The 22,944-nt window shown below is 35.3% G+C and overlaps 1 protein-coding gene and 1 pseudogene across 3 annotated transcripts; one reads left to right on the top strand and one right to left on the bottom strand.

Moving 5' to 3' along the window:
* The first annotated feature begins 195 nt into the window (after positions 1-195).
* Positions 196-19,735, top strand: LOC306845138 (basic immunoglobulin-like variable motif-containing protein). 2 transcript variants are annotated; one of them, XM_079377741.1, is made up of 10 exons: positions 196-518; positions 1,990-2,568; positions 7,154-7,283; positions 7,374-7,469; positions 7,708-7,812; positions 10,580-10,674; positions 14,887-15,019; positions 17,417-17,500; positions 17,586-17,709; positions 17,755-19,735. In XM_079377741.1, the coding sequence occupies exons 2-10, from the start codon at positions 2,097-2,099 to the stop codon at positions 17,764-17,766; spliced, it is 1,251 nt and encodes a 416-aa protein (XP_079233867.1). In that variant the 5' UTR covers positions 196-518; positions 1,990-2,096; the 3' UTR covers positions 17,767-19,735. The 2 variants fall into 2 exon arrangements, with proteins under 2 accessions (XP_079233867.1, XP_079233866.1); XM_079377740.1 differs by having other exon boundaries at positions 17,586-17,682; positions 17,814-19,319.
* Positions 19,210-22,937, bottom strand: LOC306845141 (homocysteine S-methyltransferase YbgG-like; annotated as a pseudogene). The gene is made up of 8 exons (XR_013785989.1): positions 22,617-22,937; positions 22,481-22,548; positions 21,231-21,403; positions 21,019-21,125; positions 20,788-20,949; positions 20,464-20,673; positions 19,496-19,569; positions 19,210-19,391 (listed from the first exon to the last, which is right to left on the bottom strand). The product of XR_013785989.1 is annotated as a homocysteine S-methyltransferase YbgG-like (transcript).
* Positions 22,938-22,944: the final 7 nt, after the last annotated feature.

Genomic DNA, 22,944 nt, shown 5'->3' with positions numbered 1-22,944 from the left:
TATTTTTGAAGAGTTTTTGAAGTAAATGGCATCCATTCGGTGGAATGGCCTAAATGTAATGTAAATGCATATGCCTTTGTACGTTTAACGGGGAAAACATTTTCAATAAATCGTTTCATCAAGGAATCATTTCAGTTTTTAACCATACTTCATAAACTCGCTTTGCTCACCTACCCCGGTTTTGCACCTGGTGGTGCAGTTCAGTCCACTTTTAAGACGACCACGCTCCACTTCCTCTGAAAGATTTTACCAACGGAGGTGGAGCTATCATAAAGAATATCTACATGTACAGAACTATCTGCCATAACATTAAATGTTTTATACAGACATTCTAAAATATACATATTTTTATGTTAGACTTTTGTTCAGACCGTTTAAATCCGATGTAAGAAACGTTTTTATGTGGTACAACACCCCTTTGTTTGAGAGTGGTAGAGCCCGTTGAAACACAGCTAGGCAATCCAACAGAGAGGTCGCGCAGCGCAGTATAATAAATTTATTCCTGCCGAATTGGCCAGGTAGGTGCAGATTTACTCTTTTTGCATTTTGTTTTTATTTTTTTTTACGAGGGTTAAGAAATATGGATAAATATTTTCGTCCTGAAATGACGTTTCATGTTGTTTCGAAGAGCCTATTGATGGCTGCACTGATGTTGCTTAGCTATTACTGTATTGATATGTCTGTACTATTTATATGGTGTCTTCGGTCAATTTCGGCTAAATTGCGGTGATTTATCTTGTAATCTAGTCTTGAAATGTATTGTTGCCTACCGACCGTCATCGATTAAGAAAGACCTAAATAATGGTATTGTTGACGATGATGATGATGATGATGATAATGGAGGAATTCAACCATGTGGTACAATGCTTTCCTCTATTTACACCATGAAACATAGACTGGACCATTATTTTCTTCCTATATTTCATCTATAGCAGTTTCTGGCCTAGTTTAGGACTATATAATCATAAATTATCATGTGATGGTGTCAACAGTGTCACACCACACCTTAGTTCACAAAAATCCACCATACTTTTATTATTGCAGGTGTTTGTTTTTGTTTACATGAATGGTTGTAGTTATGTTCAGAGCTGGGTAGATTACTTACAAATTGTAGTCTGTCACTGATTATAGATTACATGGTGAAAATTGTATTTTGACTACTTTTTAGATTACATTTTAATCAAACTTGTTTTAAACTTACCATCAAACAAACCATATTGATACATAAGCAAACAGAGAGAAAAATTATATTCCTTGAAATATTTATTTCTGTCTGTCTTTGAGAATATAATCAAAGCTGAATGGAATGACACACAGGAACATTTTTAGAAGGAAAATTTAAATGAGGAAAAATAATATGTAATCCATAAAAAAGTAACTGTATGAGCATTTGAAAATGTCATATACTCTAATTACAAGTACTTCATTTTTGGAATCTGATTACATAATCCAGATTACACTACCCAGAACTGGTTATGTTAGATCCATGAAAAAGGCAAAAATTCAAAGCCATCTTAAAATATTATTCATATTTAGGGATCTGTGTGGCATAACCAACATGCAGGAATCAGTTTTGTAATCTTGTGACAAGAAAACCATGAATCAGAGATCCTCATGACTGTGATAGGTGTATTTCTGCACTTGGTATAACGCTAAAAAAATGACTGGCGCACGTGTCTCAGAAATTAATTCAGATACGTTTGATTTCAATTTCAAATAAATAACATTTTTGAAGTTTGTTTGTTTACTTATTTTTTAAATTACTATTATTGAGAAAGTATGCATTAAAACAAAAAAAATGTCAGTACAGACAAAGGATTTCTATTTTAAATAAATGCTCTTTTTATTTATCAAATACTCCTGAAAAATGTATGACAGAAAAAAACGTATTGCTTTTATTTATTATTTATAATTTTTTTATATTGTACATTTCTTCTTCTTATATACAGTTTCTTAGTATCTGTGTTTCTGTCTTGTTCTTAATTGTAGTCAGTGGATGAGATTCCTTCTTTGAGCTCTCTTCTTGGATCAAGTACGTGACAGCTGGAGTACATCTGTAGGTTATTCTCTTAACCATCATCCCAGTTCTCCGTTCAATGCCTAACACTGTGGAAAGTGAAGGCGCCAAGGAATCTGCTAGTACTGATCAGGAGGCCCCGTCACGGGCCCCTTCCAGAGAGGATGAGCGTGAGCGCAGCTTTCTGAGTCCGATGACGCGTGATGCACTGCGGGTACGACGGGCTTCCAGTGCAGAGCTCCAACTTCCATGGACCTGCCCTGTAACACACTCCCGAGAGAAGTTCTACACCGTCTGCTCGGACTATGCGCTGCTCAACCGAGCCCGACCCATTATCACATCTGAAGATGCGCCACCGACCAATCCAGACACCACATCATTAGTCAAGACCAGCACTGCAACCCCTTCCCAAAGTCACTCAGCGGGGAAAAGTGTGTCTTTAGATGGGAACTGTGATATGGAGGTTGTGTCATCCAGCAACAAGCCTGTGCTCGCCTGGGAGATTGACACCTCTGATTTTGACGCAGTTTTAACACGGAAAGCCAGAACAAGTAGGTGTCTTTCTAAAAAAAGATTAAAGACATCTGCATACTGTCGTCTGGGGTTTTCAAATAGCAGAAACAGATCGAAATACTTTGAGAGACAAAAAAATATTTAAAATGATTGTTTTTTGTAAATTGTTTAATTAAAAAATTATTATTTTTAGAGCTGTCAAATGTATATATGTGTGTGACCCTGGACCACAAAACCAGTCTTAAGACGCTGGGGTATATTTGTAGCAGTAGCCAAAAATACATTGTATGAGTCACAATTATTGATTTTTCTTTTATGACAAAAATCATTAGGATATTAAGATAATTTTCCATGAAGATATTTAGTAAATTATCTACTGTAAATATATAAAAACGTAATTTTTGATTAGTAATATGCATTTCTAAGAACTTCATTTGGACAACTTTAATGGCGATGCACCCTCAGATTCCAGATTTTCAAATAGTTGTATCTCAGCCAAATATTGTCCTATCCTAACAAACAATGGAAAGCTCATTTATTCAGATTTTAGATGATGTGTAATTGTAAACCTCAATTTTGAAAAATTGACGCTTATGACTGGTTTTGTGGTCCAGGGTCACATATATAGGGGTAAATGTAGCTATTAAGCTCACCAGAATCTATATTGAGACATTTTTTAGTGCACAAGATATTGGTTTCAGTACAAACAGTTATGTTAAAATAAAATATTAATCTCTCACACAAAAATATTTGTAAATGACAAAAGCATTTCAATTAAGATATACATCATTAAATTCAAAAAGTCTGGCTCTGCTTAATGGGTACATTGTTGTACCCTTTAAGAACACCCCTGTTCCCATTAAGCTCACATCAAGTTTTATTAAAACTTCTTGCTTATTTTAAGGAACATTTTTAAAGAATAATTGTAAAAATATATATTATTGAAGGTACAAAGTCAATCACAAAAAAAGCAGAACACTAAAATCAAGCAACAAGGCATTTAAGTTGATCAGTTATATGTTCATAATGAAGTGTCATTAAAGCACATTGCAACATCTAAGCTAGTCCATGTTCAGCTAAATACACATTCAAAAATCAAATAAAACAAACCAATAAAACATTTAATTCATGGGGATGAACACAGAAACTAGCCTCATTATGAAACCTCTTTTTAAATGGATGTCAACTTATCTATAGTCTCTTAAAGCTGGAATACACTACACGATTTTCTGGCCCGATTTTCCACAGATTTACAGTCGAGAAGAGTAGAGAAGTTGATGCTAGTTGCCAAAGATCAGAGCCAGTCTGCAGATCTGAGTCAACTGATTTCATAGAAAATCGATTAACTTAACTTAAAGTGACAACCATCAGTTAACATTTAAAGTCTGTTTATGAAGTATTTACATAGACGTTCAATGTGGAAGAGCTTAAAGAGAGCACACTGAGCTAAATGGGAGCAGCAACAATTTTTAATAAATTTCATGTAATATTTATTCAAATGACAGGATTTTTGTTAAATAAATAGTGTAGGTCATGTATTAAGTTTTTCATATTTTAATATGAACAACTATTATTAACAATATCTATGAAATTATACTTTTTCTTATTGATGTCACGCTGAAGTTTTCATAGTAGTGTACCCTTTAAACTCACCTTAAAATAATATAAAATCTTTCAAAATTACAGCACTGCAAAACCACAGACCAGCAATAAACTCAATTTATAATATTATGGATGTAAAGTACAATCCAGTAATGCCTGGGAAGTAATATATTAGCGTAGCACACAATCTAAGACAGCTAGTCAGCTAACTGTGTTCTGTAGCATCTGCACTGTGTTGCTCAAACTATCTTTTGGATTTAATGTAATTATTTCCCACATCCATGTTTCAGGTTATAATATGCGAAAGTCTGAACATTAATCTCTTAATTTTACAATAAGTAGTGAAACATACCCAAAATAAAGGCTTAAACATCTAAAAAATGCACATTTAAGGGGCTCCTCTTTTGGTGAAAGTTTTTAGACAGCTTTCAAAATGGCCGCCAGAGAGTGTGAACACATGGACAAACATGTATCTCAGTGTGCAATGATCTGATTGACTTGAAATTACAGGAGGTATATAGTAACAAACACATCAACTGGTTAAGACATCAAGTAGGATAATAAATTATTTTTTTCTTTTTATAATCTGACCTCAAAAATGGAAGTGTGCTTAATGGGTACATGAGCTTAATAGGTATGTTTACCCTACATATAGTTCTGTTAACATTTAGCAGATTTGATACTTATTTCATTCTGCTAAGGTCAATAGAATAATTAATTGAGATTCTGTTGACAGCACCAATTAATTATAAATGTAATTTGTTTATTTTATTATTATTTTTATTATTTATTTATTTTTTCCAGAATTTTACTATAGAAAATAACATTTTGGAAGCATTTACTTTTGTTGTTTTTATAATCACACTTTCTATCTTTCTCACACAATATAAATGGATTTTTAAAGAATTCTATTCTGCTCACCAACACTGCATTTATTTATTTAGATAGAAATGATAGAAGATCGAAGATAGTAGATAGACATGAATACTTTTTATTTAACAAGGATGTATTAAATTGATCAAAAGCTTCATAGACAACAGTGAATAATGATAAACAAAGACATAAATAATATTACGAAAGATTTCAATTTCAGATAAATCTGTTCTTCTGAACTTTCTGTTCATCAAAGGAACCTGAAAAAAATTCTACTCAGCTGTTTTCAACAATAATAATAATAATGAATGTTATTTTTATTATTTTATGGTTTTTTTTATTAATGTTTTTTTAGCAGCAAATCAGAATATTAGAATGATTTCATAAGGATCACGTGACTGGAGTAATGATGTTAAAAATTCAGCTTTGAAATCACTGGAATAAATTACATTATAAAATATATTCAAATAGAAATTAGTTATTTTAAATAGTAAAAATATTTCACAATATTACTGTTTTTGCTTTTTACTGCAGGTTTGTTAAGCAGAATAGAATTCTTTAAAAAACACTAAAAATCTTGCTGTTCAAAAAAAAAAAGTATGCCAAAAGTATTGGGTCACCCCTTCTAATGAACAGGTTTGGCTACTTTAATAATTTCCATGAGTACAATGTTTAATGTTTAAGCATATAATGATATTCTAGGGAATTGTGTGCTTCTAATTGTATTGCAAAAGTTTGGACAGAACCCTTTTCTAGGCTAACATGACAGTGCCTCTGTGTATAAGGCAAGGTTCAAAAAGAAATGATTGATTCAGTCAGTGTGGAAGAACTTGACTGGTCTGCAGAAAGCAAAGTCCTAATCCCAGCTGAACACCTCTGGTGTGACTTTAAATGCAGACCTTGAGCCAAAAACTCATCACCAAACACCAATGACTTGTACATAAGGGTACTGTCATTTTAGACACGTCCAAAACTGTTGCAACAGAGATGGAAATACAATTTTTATATACATGAATTATGTTTCCATGTTTGTTGCCACAGTTTTATTAGTGCCTTTTTCTGTTCTAAAGAAGGGGGTGTCCCAATACTTTTGTCCTTATAGTGTCTATACAAGTCATTAGTGTTTGGTGATGAGTTTTCGGCTCAAGGTCTGCATTTAAAGTCACACCAGATGTGTTCAGCTGGGATTAGGACTTGTCTTTCTGCAGACCAGTCAAGTTCTTACACTGACTGAATCAATCATTTCTTTTTGAACCTTGCCTTATACACAGAGGCACTGTCATGTTAGAATAGAAAAGGGTTCTGTCCAAACTTTTGCAATAAAATTAGAAGCACACAATTCCATAGAATATCATTATATGCTTTAACATTAAGATTTGTACTCGTGTGTGTGTGTGTGTATATATATATATATATATATATATATATATATATATATATACACACTACAGTGCATATATTGTGTAGTGTATATATTTGAGGATAGGGATCATCTTGTTCGGGGGTCCTTGCCATCAAAAATTTTGAAAACCCCTGCTGTAGACCACATATCATCTTTAAAATATATTTTGAGGCTTATGAACTATGACAATAATGTTATTTTCAGTAAACTAATTATGAAATATGAAAAAAGTTTGAAAATATCAGGGTCATTTTAAATTTACAAGATGTTAAGCAAAAATATGCCAGGAAAATGAGCTCATACTGACCATCTGCTGTGGTTTATGTAACTCCAGCGATGGCCTCACTGACACAAGTGACTTGTGTCACATGGTTTTCACCTCATGGTGAACAGACTATGTTTTAATTTGTAATTAATCCCAGATTTAGAGTTTATAGACAGGATGTATTGGAAGTGTGCATCACTCATTACTTGATCAAAAGAAGTCTAGGGATGACTACAAGATCTGAGGAATCGTTGCCGAGACAAAGAGCACAGGACAGATTTGGAATGATAATCATGCTCTCTACATGTTTAATGAAGCTTAACATTGAGCCTACCTTTATCCAAACTCCAGCCAAGCCGTTCTTCATTGCATTTTAAGAATCTACTTGATCCTAGTAGATATGTAAGTGTAAATTTGAACCAGCATGAGTCTAATATATTACTTAGAATGTTATTAAAGGATTAAGTATGTTGTTTCTCAGGTAATTTAAAGAAATTCAACTCTAAGAAAATGAAATCATCTGACAGGCCAAGCAGGAACCTGCAAGATCTCTCACCGCAAGCTTCTCTGGATGAGATCAAACAGAGAAAAGTCTTGGACCTCCGTAGATGGTAATACACTCACTGGAAAGAGAAATGAGAGTCAAAGAGTGCAAGTTTAAAAACTTTTTGCATTAACACATGTTCCCTCTGATGTTCTAGGTACTGCATCAGCCGCCCCCAATACAAGACATCATGTGGAATCTCCTCACTTGTCTCCTGTTGGAACTTTCTCTACAGTACTTTAGGAGCAGGCAGGTCTGTGTGTTCCTTGCTGAAATGTATAACCGTGTTTTTCATTTGATGACAATATTTCAGATGGTGAATTATAGAAATCGTAAATAGGGCTCTGATTTAATGCCAAAACTGTTAAAAATATATACAAAGGAATGGGTATTTTTAGGAGTTAAAACAGCACATTCATTTGATCTATTTTAAGATTTCTAATCTGGTCTGGTAGAAATTGCAAAGAGTAACCTTTAGGATTTTTTTTCAGTCTCCCACCTATTTCTCAAGAAGAAGCCCTGCACATACTTGGTTTCCAGCCTCCATTTGAAGATATCAAGTTTGGACCATTCACTGGCAATGCCACTTTGATGCGGTAAGATTACTGTATTTTAGGGATGCACGATATTGGATTTTTGCCGATATCTGACATGCCGATAATTTTCGACTCATTTTGGTCGATGCCGATACCGATATGATTATTTTTGAATTTTGGTTAGTTTTTAACAAGAACTTATTTGAAAAAACAAGAGTTTTTTTCAGAAAGATGCAGTGGTAACCTTAACATTTTATTTTATGATTTAGCACTTGTAAATGGTCTAAAGCAAAAGAGTTGTAAAAATTCTGAAAATCTTTTAGAGCTCATAATTTGTTTAAAAAATATAAAATATTACACATTAATGAATAAATCAGTATATATAAAATTATTTAATTTAAGTGTCATGTTTGTGATTTTTGTTTTCATGTAAGTATTTAAGAAAGGTAAGACCTTTAAATCAAAACATACTCATGGTTTTATGGCATCAATTACTGCTTTATTTAATCAGAAAAACAGTATAAATATTATTTGTGTATTTTGCTTTCAGTTTATTAGAAGTAGGCTAACAGCACCCCCTATGGAATTAAAAGTCCTGAGCGGGCATTAGGACCCGGGGGAGGCAGCCACTACACCTACTATTACTTTGTTTACTAGTACTAGTATTTAATAGGGCTGCAACTAACGATTATTTTGATAATCGATTAGTTGGCCGATTATTCTTTCGATTAATCGATTAATCGGATTAAAAAATATTGACCAAAAAAACCACTATTCCACATTCTGCCCAATGTCCTTCAAACAAACGTGACAACTGAATGCTATGAAAACATACAGTGCTTAATTTATTAGACCACTTATCATAATAAAGAGAAAACATATTTTAGAAATTTGTCAAAAATTTGTTTAAATTTAAAAATGTTATAGTCATTTATTGGACATAATAATAAAAAATGTCCTCATAACAGCTTGCATTCTTGCTGGTATTGTTTATGTACTTTTTGACTGCAATTGGGTATCGCGAAAAAAAAAAAAAACTCAAATAAAAAATACAAAAACAAAATAAGTGCTCTGGTTTTCTTTCATAGATAACAGCAATAATGATATTATAGCATTAAAAATAGCCTACTGCTGTTACTAAAGAGTTTACACATATTGGAGTACTAACCAGTACAGAAAGCCGAAAAATGATTTTGGTTATCACCAATACTGTTACTTTAGAGCAGCAGTGGCACAAACCTTACATAAACACATTGTTAAACTTACATAAATTTGTTAAGCATTGTAAAAATTGAATATAGTTTAAACCTCTATTAAAAATTAAAATAATAAAGATAATAATAAAGACGAATAAAAACACAAACTCAGTGTTAACCAACAGGTAAGAGTAATGTTCTGCAGGAACTACTTTGATCACAGTCACCTCGTCATTTCTTTATCCTGTAAAAGGCCGTTATGGAGCGTCTCATGTTTATATTCAGACAGACAATTACACGCTGTTATCCCTTTAAAGTTCCTACTCTCATAAAATATTTTAATTTATTTTAAACCTTAAATTAACTTTCAACAACAGATAATTCAGCACAATGGATATGTTTGCGCTGAAAAGCCTATTAATTGTCTCCCTCTCTACTGTGTTCTGTCCGTCTGACGCGCGTGCGCGCGCCCGCCGCGCCGGCGCTCATTCGGTATTTTAAACTTAACACAGACTGTCAGGACGGACCTTTATGCAAAAATGGAAATGCTCGCGTGAATTTGTGGCATTTATAGATAAGGATATGACCGTAAACTGAACGTTTTTGCGCTGAGGACGCACACGCATCTGTCAAAGCGCCTGACAGGGCAAGCCATTACTCTTATGCATTAACTTAAAGCTTAAAATAAAGAATTATCATGTTTTGGGCAGCTTGGATCACGTGCTTCTCCGGCAGAATCTCATTCTGTTTCCTCCACTATTTTTAGATGCATTTTGTCCATAGAAATGCATTATTCAGTGCCGTAATTTGACTAACCAGCTGAAGTTGGACGTGCACTGTGGGCAGACCCGATTAATCGATAATGAGAATCGTTGTCGATGATTTTCATAATCGATAATAATCGATTTTATCGATTAGTTGTTGCAGCCCTAGTATTTATATTTATATAATCCAATCACCATTCAGGCAAAACTTTGCTTCAAGAATGAGCCACACTGCTGACGCCATCCTAAATTAAAAAAAATATATAAATAAAATTCTTCTTTTTATTCCTTCCCTTTCTAGCTTGTACTTATTTGAACAATGCCTGAAACTTGGTATTATGAGCACTTCCTGTGTCTGTTTGCCTCTTTAAGATGAATCGCTTGATGTATTCCCCAATTGTAAGCTCCTTTGGATAAAAGCGTGTGCAAAATGAAAAAATGTAAATGTAAATATAAAATGAATTAATACATTACTGTTAAAAGGTTTGGGGTCTTGAAAGATGTCTCTTATGTTCACCATTTATTGTGGAAAATACAGGCAAAAGAGTAATATTGTGAAATATTAGTTCAATTCATCATAATGGTATTCTATAAAATAAGAAGTCCTAAAAATAACATTTATTTTATTCCTGTGATGGTAAAGGTGAATTTTCATCAGCCATTACTCCAAACTGTGATGCATTTTTTTTTTCAAAATTATGTAAAAGAAAGTACAAAAGAACTGCATTTTAAAAAAATATAAATTTGTCATATTTAAATAATTTAATGCATGTTTGCTGAATAAAATATTTATTTTATGTAAAAAAAACTTACTGACCCCAAAGGTTTGATTTGTCCTGCACATTATCTATTTTTATATTGCTGCAGATGGTTCAGACAAATCAACGACAATTTTCGTGTCCGGGGATGCACTTACATTCTGTACAAACCTCATGGGAAGCACAAGACAGCGGGAGAGACAGGTGTGTGAATTTTCAAAAATTTTTCATAAGAACAGAGGTTGCAGCAGCATATTGTTCTAGTTCACTGACAAGCTACGCAATATCACGTTCATTATCGCTGATATATCGCCTTCGATAATGAACGCGATATTGCATAGCTTGTCAGTGAACTACGGCTCTGTGTATTAAATGCCGCTCCTTTTGAAAACAGCTGAGGGAGATTTAGTGCTAATCAAGGAACTGGCTTTACTGACGAGATGCGCATGCATATCGCATGCAATATATCCAGCCCTACTACAAATACACTTTTTATGTACAACGCGAATTCCGGAAATGTTGGGGCGTTTTTAAAAGAATTAAACTAAACTAAACTAAAAGAATTTTAAATCACATGAGCCAATATTTTTTTCACAATAGAACATAGATAACATAACAAATATTTAAACTGAGAAATCTTACAATTTTATGGACAAATTAGCTCATTTCAAATTTGATGCCTGCTACAGGCCTCAAAATAGTTGGGACGGGGGCATGTTTACCATGATGTAGCATCTACTCTTTTTTTCAAAACAGTTTGAAGATGTCTGGGCATCAAGGTTATGAGTTTCTGGAGTTTTGGTGTTGGAATTTGGTCCCATTCTTGCCTGATATAGGTTTCCAGCTGCTGAAGAGTTTGTGGTCATCTATGCGCCAAATGTTCTCTATAGGTGAAAGATCTGGACTGCAGGCAGGCCAATTCAGTACCCGGACTCTTATACTACGAAGCCGTGCTGTTGTAATAGCTGCAGTATGTGGTTTTGCATTGTCCTGCTTAAATACACAAGGCCTTCCCTGAAATATACGTCATCTGAAGGGGAGCATATGTTGCTCTAAAACCTTTATATACCTTTCAGCATTGATGGTGCCTTCCAAAACATGCAAGCTGCCCATACCATATACACCTATGCACACCCATACCATCAGAGATGCTGGCTTTGGAACTGAATGCTGATAACACGCTGGACGGTCTCCCTCCTCGGAGGACACGGCGTCCGTGATTTCCAACATTAAAGTTAAATTTGGACTCGTCTGACCAAAGAACACTTTTCCACTTTGAAACAATCCATTTTAAATGAGCCTTGGCCCACAGGACATGACAGCGCTTCTGGACCATATTCACATATGGCTTCCTTTTTGCATGATTGAGCTTTAGTTGTAATGTGCAGATGGCACGGCGGATTGTGTTTACCGACAGTGGTTTCTGGAAGTATTCCTGGGCCCATTTAGTAATGTCAATGACAGAATCATGCCGATGAGTGATGCAGTGTCGTCTGAGGGCCCAAAGACCATGGGCATCCAACTAAGGTCTTCGGCCTTGTCCCTTACGCACAGAGATTTCTCCAGTTTCTCTGAATCTTTTGATGATGTTATGCACTGTAGATGATGGGATTTCCAAAGCCTTTGCAATTTGACATTGAGGAACATTGTTTTTAAAGTATTCCACAATCTTTTTACGCACTCTTTCACAGATTGGAGAGCCTCTGCCCATCTTTAATTCCTAGGAGACATCCCTCTCATAGCTTATCATGTTACAGACCTGATGTCAGTTAAAGGGCATATTGCAGGTTAGAGACTCCAGTGAGTCGATGTATAGAAAAATACTGTAGGAACTAGATTTTCTTTAAAATATACTTTAAAATACGCTATTAAGGCTTCTGGAGTCGTTTTTGTGAGAGAATTTTACTTCCGCCTCTGAAACGCGCCAAAACCGGAAGTGACGCATCAAAAGAGAGAGCGGTCCATTTAAACCACAGGAAAACAATGGATCGCAATGACAGTTTGGACGCTGAGGAAATTTTAAATGTGTGTTTACACTTGTATGACGGACCACAGATAAAATAATGAGCCTGCTATGCAGCCAAGAGAGCAGGACAGGCCAGGATTAGACAGAACAACGGTCAGAAAAGACAAATTGAGTTTATGTGAGGAGAACAGGGCAGGTGTTTGGTGAGAGATCAGTGTTAGCTTACAGATATACACACGTTAGCTAATGTAATCAGGCAATAGCAATGCTAGTATTGATACTACCAGTAATAGAAACTAAGCGTTGATCAGGCGTGTCACACTCGTTAATATCCGACACAAACGTTACGTGATAGTGGTTTCTTATCACCGCAGGAGAGAGAGATAAACACGTTTTTGATTCATAGGTGCTTGTGTGGGAAATGCGAGGAAACCATAGACCTCTCCAGGCCAGCAGACACATGTTTTAGGGCAGAAATCATTTATTACTCTAAGCTAAATACTTGTATACATGTATAAATACATTGTTAAAGATTTTAATATTAAAACAGTCTGAATAATTTTGATTCTCAATTACAAGTTAACTCTATTTAGGTCATCACTACCTATAAGTAACACTTTTTGATGCCATTGGTATAACACAATCAATAATGACAGCATACAGACAAGTTGTCCGCTGGGCCTATGGTGTTCTGGGCAGCCCATACCTGCATGTGTTGTGTCAGCCATTAGAAGATAGTTTACAGAGGAAGGAGGACTTTATAAAGGTTTTGAATGGCCCCATTTTGTTGACAATCAATAAAAAATAAAATCACAATCAAGCAGATCTGTATTTATGGTTCAATTCAGTTTTATTTATACAGCACTAAATCATAAATATTATTTCATAGCACTGTTAATAACCAACTCAAAACACAACATTTCAACTGTTTTTATATATATATATATATATATATATATATATATATATATATATATATATGTGTATATATATATGTATATATGTAGATGTACCAAACATATACTACCAAAAGAAATACCATCTGACCCATTTAAAAACATTTAACAATCTTTCAGTCTGGGTATCACACTAATGTGTTGTTAAAGTGTGTTAAATGGTGAAGGCTGTGCTAGATATACACCAACAGCCTCATCATGTTGATCCTCTGACTGGAGGGATCTGGAAAGAGAAGCAGGTGTAGTGGACATGACAGTGCTGTGTTCTTGTGGAGCCTGTGGTGACCTGCAGTATTCCTCTCTCAGACGGCATATGCTGGGAGAAGCAAACACAAGTTTAGATCACATTCACTGCTGACCATGCTTTTCCACTTGGCCTCCATCACATCTGTTAAGTTACACACCACCGCGGTGTTTGAAGCAGATGCATTAGTGAAGTCCAGTCTCTTCATCTGCACTAACGCACCGAGGCCCGGAAGATACCGTCCTATTTCTTGTAAGGAAACCTGTGGACTCAATGTCCTGACAGGCTGGAGTTTGTGCAACCTCCACAAACACAATAATTTACCATGACGATGATAAATTGAAATAAAAATAACTACCGAAAACACACTGACTCGCGCGCGCTCAAAGCAGAGTGTGGCACACGACTCCCTTATGTGACGTAATATGACGCGATATTGAAAAAAAGCGGTTTTTGAGTACTGTCAAGGAAAGCCTCACTTTTTTTATCTAAATTTTTGCCCTCGCGTCTTGCAAAACATTTTCAAATCCTGCATTAACGGTTCATGAGGTATTTTCATACAAGGTTATATATTCATTTGAATTTTTTTTTTAACCTGCAATATGCACTTTAACTTAATTAGTTGCTAGATGTTCTCCCAGCTGAATCTTTTAAAAATTTCTTGCTTTTTCAGGCCTTTGTTACCCCCGTGACAACTTTTTTGAGACCTGTAGCAGGCATCAAATTTGAAATGAGCTCATTTAGTTGATAAAAGTGTAAAATTTCTCTGTTTAATCATTTATGTTCTCTATGTTCTATTGCAGGGATACACAAGTCTGGCTCGCGAGATCCACTTTCCTGTTTAGCTCTAATCTTAACCAAACACACCTGACCATGCTAATCAGTGTCTAAAGGATCATTAGAAAATCACAGGTAGGTGACTTTGATCAGGATTGGAGCTAAACTCTGCAGGAAAGTGGATCTTGCGAGCCAGATTTGAGGATCACTGTTCTATTGTGAATAAATATTGGCTCATGTGATTTGAAAGTCTTTTAATTTTCATTTTATTCTAATTTAAAAAAAACGTCCCAACATTTCTGGAATTCGGGTTGTAGTTTAAGCAGACAGTATTTTAAATGTAATATCCAGTCTATAAATATTTCCTTAATCTTCATGTTTAGCTTTCTTTCAGATATAGTTTATATAAGAGCATATTATATTGTCAGAAAGTATTTTAGCAGCATGTGGTAGAGCATGTTTCTTTATTCTAGCTGAGGGGGCGCTGCTGAAGCTGACGCAGGGACTTAAAGATGAATCCATGGCCTACATTTACCACTGTCAGAATCACTACTTCTGTCCTGTGGGCTATGAAGCTACACCACTGAAAGCAGCCAAAGCGTACAGGTAAAACATATAACATCTTTGGCTTTCAATTACTGCTTAATTAGTTCAAGTTAAATAGTTATGGTTGTAAGAAATGTTAAACTTTTCATTCAGTTCATTTGCAGTTCCAAAACATACATTTTATTTTTAAAAGTGAACTTAAAATATGTGTATAGTGTTTTCATTTTTTAAATGTTTTTCATTAAATGTAAAGTTTTTATGATGTGTATGTTTCTACATCACAGAATGGCAAATATTTTTCAGGGCAAACATACAGTTAGCTTTTCTTTTTTTAAAGAAATCATTTAGAAAGGATGCATTAAATTGATCAAACATGAGAATAAATATATTTATAATGTTGCAAAATATTTCTATTTCACACAAATTATGTTCTTTTGAACTTTCTCTTCATCAAAGAATCCTGGGAAAAATGTGTGCTTTCATAGTCAAAGCATAGTAGAAAGATTTCTGAAGGATAAAACTTTGCATCACAGGAATTTACATTTTAAAATACACTGAACAAAATTATAAACGCAACACTTTTGTTTTTGCCCCCATTTTTCATGAGCTGAACTCAAAGATCTAACACTTTTTCTATGTACACAAAAGGCCTAATTCTCTGAAATATTGTTCACAAATCTGTCTAAATCTGTGTTAGTCCTTTGCCGAAATAATCCATCCACCTCACAGGTGTGGCATATCAAGATGCTGATTAGACAGCATGATTATTGCACAGGTGTGCCTTAGGCTGGCCACAATAAAAGGTCACTCTAAAATGTGTAGTTTTATCACACAGCACAATGCCACAGATGTTGCAAGTTTTGAGGGAGCATGCAATTGATATGCTGACTGCAGGAATGTCCACCAGAGCTGTTGCCCATGAATTGAATGTTCATTTCTCTACCATAAGCCGTCTCCAAAGGCGTTTCAGAGAATTTGGCAGTACATCCAACCGACCTCACAACCGCAGACCATGTGTAACCACACCAGCCCAGGACCTCTACATCCTGCATCTTCACCTCCAAGATCGTCTGAGACCAGCCACCCGGAAGCTGCTGCAACAACAATCGGTTTGCATAACCAAAGAATTTCTGCACAAACTGTCAGAAACTGTCACAGGGAAGCTCATCTGGATGCTCGTCCTCCTCATCGGGGTCTCAACCTGACTGCAGTTCGTTGTCGTAACCTACTTGAGAGGGCAAATGCTCACATTCGATGGCGTCTGGCACTTTGAGAGGTGTTGTCTTCACGGATTAATCCAGATTTTCACTGTACAGGGCAGATGGCAGACAATGTGTATGGCGTCGTGTGGGTGAGCGGTTTGCTGATGTCAATGTTGTGGATCGAGTGGCTCATGGTGGCGGTGGGGTTATGGTATAGGCAGGCGTATGTTATGGACAACAAACACAGATGCATTTTATTGATGGCATTTTGAATGCACAGAGATACCGTAATGAGATCCTGAGGCCCATTTTTGTGCCATTCATCCACGACGTTCACCTCATGTTGCAGCATGATAATGCACGGCCCCATGTTGCAAAGATCTGTACACAATTCCTGGAAGCTGAAAACATCCCAGTTCTTGAATGGCCTGCATACTCACCAGACATGTCACCCACTGAGCATGTTTGGGATGCTCTGGATCGGCATATACGACAGCGTGTTCCAGTTCCTGCCAATATCCAGCAACTTTGCACAGCCATTGAAGAGGAGTGGACAACCTGATCAACTCTATGCGAAGGCGATGTGTTGCACAGTGTGAGGCAAATGGTGGTAACACCAGATACTTTTCGGACCCCCCCCCCAATACAGTAAAACTGTACATTTTATAGTGGCCTTTTATTGTGGCCAGCCTAAGGCACACCTGTGAAACAATCATGCTGTCTAATCAGCATCTTGATATGCCACACCTGTGAGATGGATGGATTATCTCGGCAAAGGAGAAGTGCTCACTAACACAGATTTAGACAGATTTGTGAACAATATTTGTTATATTGTGAGAGAAATAGGCCTTTTGTGTACATTAGAAAAAGTCTTAGATCTCTGAGTTCAGCTCATGAAAAATGGGGGCAAAAACAAAAGTGTTGCGTTTATAATTTTGGTCCGTGTATATAAAAATAAAAAGTTATTTAAAATGTTGTATTAATACAATTTTCAAATATTTCACAATATAATTTTTTTTACTGTATGTTTTGGTCAGATTAATGCAGCCTTGGTGAAACTTATTTCACAAAGATTAAAAAGTCTTACTGACACCAAAATGGCCCAAAAATCTCTCATACTGACCTTAGGCCACACTGGAGCACCAGTATCATATTATGAAACATCATGAAAATGTAAACTATTAACCTCTACCACTTTTATAAGACCCTACTCTAATCAAGAATGAAACTTTCATTTTTTCTTTATTTTTTACAGGGGGCCACTGGCGCTTAATGAGATGGAGCACTGGATTCTCATTGGTGAACCAAGCAGAAAACACCCTGCAATCCACTGTAAAAAGTATGGTTCATTTTAACGTATCGTAGTCCTTGGTGAAATTCTGAATAAATCATGATTCTGAATTTCTGACCTTGTTTACAATCAGATGGGCAGATATTGTGACAGATCTGAACACCCAAAACCCAGAATACTTAGACATTCGCCACATAGAGAGAGGCATTCAGTATCGCAAAACCAAAAAGGTAAGGAACTTCAGGACTATGGAGATGGTACTTCTACAATAACCTGAATATTATAAAGAATTATGCGTTTAGGAAACTGTCTGAATGTACGCTGTGAAGTATAGAAGCCCTGCATCCTGATTTCTTCACAGGTTGGAGGCAATCTGCATTGCATCATGGCCTTCCAGAGAGTCAACTGGCAAAAGTTGGGACCATGGGCACTGAATTTGGAAAATCTGAGGCATGATCTCCACCATCAGGCTCCAGAACACAGAGGTCAAGCTGCGCCAGAGGACGGTTCTGAGGAGCGGGCTGTGAAACGTCTCGGCAGATCCCTCAGTACAGGGAACAAGTCTGAGAATGCCTGGAAGCGTTTGTCCAACACAGCAGAGTACAGGCACAGAAGCTCTCCAGACAGTGACCTAGATGAAGACATAACCGACTAAATCTAGTGTCCAACCCTCCTCCTGAAGAGCCAATAGGGTTTTCGACAGTTTTAAACAAGAATATTTACCTTCCCAGGTTGTTAGCAACAGTGGAAAGTTAGAATTGCATATCATAGATGAGGTTGCAAGCCAAATGGTGGGGTTAATGCTGTGGTAACCATAAGGATGCTGGTTTGATGCCCATAAGGAAGAAGCCATTTATGGAGGATGCCACAATTTACAGCACAGTCCGCAGCCCTCAGTAATGTTGCATTAAATTAAGATTAGAAATGCTTAACAATGACTCTCTCTCTTCAAGACGTTGAATCACATCCTGTAGGTCAAAATGCTGCTTTCTTTAAACATATTGTGGATAAACTAATCATTAAATAAATGTGCAATTAACTGCACTAAAGGTGTGGTAACATTTACCATTGTTCTGCACATTTTCACAGGTGAAATCCACACAATCAGGAACTTCACACAAGGGAGAAAGATTTCACCAGTTTCTGCAGTTGGTTAAAGTTGGTCACGCCATGTTGACCAACAGAAAACTGCTTGATTTGAAAGTGACTGAGCTTCATAGATTGCTACACTATACACAGTGGACAATTTTTGCCCACAAAATTTATGACCGCACCTTAAGTGTACCAAGAACATGAAGTGAATATTTGATTTTCAGATCAATAGCATCATTCCATTCCAGTTGTATGCTATTTGGTGGATTTATATGCTACTGATGGTAGATCGTTGGAGGACAGTATAGACTGAAAAATTACACTGTTCTTTATGAAGATTGGTTCTACTATTGTATAAACAAACATGGCTTTATTAGTGTAAGTCTAAAAAATACAACCCAAGTCAAGGTCATCATGAAGATATCAGACTGTGTAATAATGTGACCATTTGATATTTCAATGGATCTGACTGTGACATAGTCCAATAAGATGGTGCCATCTTATTGTAAATATCAACTTGAAGGATTACAATCACGTTCTTTGTGAAACGCTGTGAGCTAAGATTGCATGATTGCTTTCCATGTCATGTGAATTGTGATTTGTTTTTCCTTTAACACAGCAACATCTAATGTATAAGGTTCAAGTCATCACAAATCTCATACTCATGTGAATCTGGTGAGTTGGTATTATTTTATTTATAAATAAAATATTTCTACACCTTCTTACACATCACTGCATTATTTCAGAATAAACTAAATGATGTCATGGTGTTTGATGAGTCAGGGCTATACATGTAGTTGTTCTTTCAGCTCCGTTATATCAGCAGGACCAACACGGCAGCAGCCACCTGTTAACAGAAATCAGCTCTCCGTGAGTCAGCGCAACTGGAAAGAATAAGTCATAGTATAAGTTTACAGTAAAGCTTATTTACTGGTACAAAACAACACCAACCAATCCACAAAGCCCCTTGTTCTTTCCAGTCCAGACTTAGTTTGGCAAATGACGTCTGTTTTTTAGTTTTCCATCTGGAATAGCCACAGAACAGCCACTTACACAAAAAAACTATTGAGACAAATCAGTAAAAGGTTCAGGGTTCTCACATGTTTTACATTTATGATTATTGCATTGTTTTTTATATATTCATACTAACATTTTTTTAAGGATGTTGTGCTCGCCAAGGCTGCATTTATTTGAAAAAAAAAAATTTAATTAAATAAAAACTACAATATTGTAAACTTGTACAATTTAAAACAGCTCTATTTTAATATATTTTCAAATGTATTCAATTCATGTGATGGTAATACTGAATTTTTTAACAGCCATACCTCCAGTGTTCATTGTCTTTCAGAAATCATTCTAATATGCAGATTTGGTGCTCAAGAAACATTTATCAATGTTAAAAACAGTTGTATGAAATCCCTTTTATTTTTTTGCAAATTCAGTTTTATTTTAATTTTTTCCAAATTCATTTTTTTTCCATTTAAATTTTTCTGGATTCTGTTTTTTTCCTTTACAAATTTTGATGGATATATGGATTTAATTTGGATTTCTAATTAATTGAAGTCATGAAACTTACACAATTTAACAGCAGTTTATTAAAAATAACAAAAATTTCAGTTTTAAGGCCCTATGATAAATGTTTTACTTTTTCTTTAATGAAATAGTTCAAAGGGACAGCTTTGATTTGAAACTGTATTTAAAAACATCAATCTGTTCTCAAAAATATAAATAAAAGATGTAGAAAAGAGCAATTATTTAAGATAGGGAATATTTCTGTGATGAAACAATCAAATATAAATGTCCATGTTTTTTCCAGGTCTAGAAATTATCATTTTAAAAAACATAACATTTTTCAATGGAAACAAAAATCAATGGCATATAATTATAACTTTCTATTGTAACTTACTGATTAACCTTACCCTGTCTTGGGGTCCCATTCTTCTCCACTGTTAGGATAGACCACCCAGCTCAAATCTGCTTTCTTGTGTGACTTTGCTGACTCTAGAAGCGGTTTCACTATTGGTGCGGGACAACAGTTCACCCCTACGGCCACCAGCTGTGAGGACTTACATGCCACCTGAACCGCCTCCCGCTGAAAATTTCCTCCCGCTTGAAATATTATGAATGTCCTGAAACACAATTGCATTAATAGCAATGTCTAACTCATGAGCATAAACAGTTGCAAGTGTTTTATGAATGAAATTTGTCCTTGGATATAACATATAATGCAGTGTATCAGTCACCTTACAAGAAAAGGAAAGCCAGGCTTTAGCTTCTGGAAATTCTCTGAGTACTTCCACCAATGCCTCCGCCTCTTTGAGACCTGGAATGGTCTCCATAGCAACAAGATCAGCTTTGGCTTTTACTAAGCACTGGATCTGTGGACGATGCCAGTCTTTCAACTCCTAGGACAAAAGAGCAAACATGCACTTGAAATTCTTATGTGGTGGACAGAGAGCTTAATCCTGCATTACCTCCACTGTCATCTTGTCCTCATAGGCTCCTGTGTACTCTGACCCATCATGTAAAAACGCCCCATATGGACCCACTGAACCTGCAACCACGGGCTCTCTTCTGTCTTCTGGGGGAATTATTAATTCTTTAGATTCAATTGTAGCTGGTGTCTCTACATTTTTTCAGAAACTAGATAGAATTCATGATTTAGTAGAGTTAGACTTGCACACACCTGATACGGGAGAGTGAGACATGAACTCACGGACTGTCTCTTTTGCCAGTTGAACCCCTGACATGATCATCTGCTGAGCCTCCTCAGGCCGGAGACCAAGATATTTCACAAATCCCTCAATGCTGGCCTGATATGTGGCTGTTGTTATAACATCAGAACCGCTTTGAAGATATCTATTAAAACAAGTTAAATCAATCATTCATCAAATATTAAATAGTACTTGTCACAGAATAGAAGCACACAAATGACTGATAGGTTGGAGAGATTTTAGGTTAGACATTATAAAATGTAGATGCATGTATGAAGGAAAGTATAAACAAAGTTTGGGGTCATTAAGATGTTTTTGAATTAAGTCTTTTGAATTATGCCTACCAAGGATGCATTTATGTATTTTATTATACAAATACAGTAAAAACACAATATTGTGAAATATTGTTAAAATCTACAATAACAGTCAGGGCCGTCCTTTGGGCAGTGCAACTGGTACGGTTGACCCCCCCCCCACTTATTTATTTATTTATTTATTTATTTACACACACATTTATGTGTAATAAATTTTATGTTGAATCAAATAAAATATTTCTTTCTAAAGCTACTATTTAAAATGTCTACTTAATAATTTCTCATTATAACACAAAAATAGCATTAAATAATCTTTTGGGGTATTTTCACAGCCAATGTAATTTGCGATTAATTAATCGAAACAATGTAATTAAATTAAATATTTTAATCAACTGACAGCCCTAATATATATACTGTATATATATATATAGTGCTGTCAAACGATTAATCGCATCCAAAATAAAGGTTTTTGTTTACATAATATATCTGTGTGTACTGTGCATATTTATTATGTGTATATAAATACGTACACAATATATGTTTTGATAATATTTACATGGATTTACATGTATAAATTGATATTAATATAATTTATATGATATATGAATACATTTAATATTTAAATAACATATTTTTCTTAATTATATACATGCATGTGTGTGTATTTATATATGCATAATAAACATACACAGTACACACATATATTATGTAAACAAAAACTTTTATTGTGGATGCGATTAATCATTTGACATATATATATATAATTGTTTTTTTTTTAAATAAACCACTGCATGTATAATTAATATAGACCAAAAATATTTGTTAACAAATATTTTACATCAAGTATGCCATATCACACTTCAGGCATTGCTTGACAACACACTGAACATAATAAAGCCTGTAATTACCTGTAATGTACGTCCTTAATGGCCTGTGGGTTTGTATGCAAAATTCTTGCACTCCATAGTGGATCTCCCTGCAAAAACAATATATGCGTGATTAAACTTGTGATTGTTGACAGTAAGTGTGTGTATTAGTACCTACCTGTAATTGAAATCCACTTGCTTCAAGTTCTGTTGCTAGACCTCCATCTAAAATGAATGGACTGGGATCCATTTTGACTGCCGTGGTTCGTGGAAACACCTTTCAATTTTAAACCTCAACTAAACATTAAATCACTTTTGAAATACAGTAAAAGACCTTTGTCTTACATTGTCACAGATTTTCTACTTTTTAAGCTAAACTTAAATTTAGAAGGATGTTGAATTGTAGCCAACAGCTTAATAGTCCTGGTAAGAACCTCTGCATAACACCGAAGCGAAACTAGCGTCAAAGTCCACACCATAAACAAACCCATGTGCGAGTGGCAGTT

This window comes from Barbus barbus, assembly GCF_936440315.1.
Source record: "Barbus barbus genome assembly, chromosome: 25".
Classification (NCBI taxonomy): domain Eukaryota; kingdom Metazoa; phylum Chordata; class Actinopteri; order Cypriniformes; family Cyprinidae; genus Barbus; species Barbus barbus.
The sequence above is the reverse complement of the archived record's forward strand: the minus strand, read 5'-3'. Positions and strand labels throughout refer to the sequence as shown.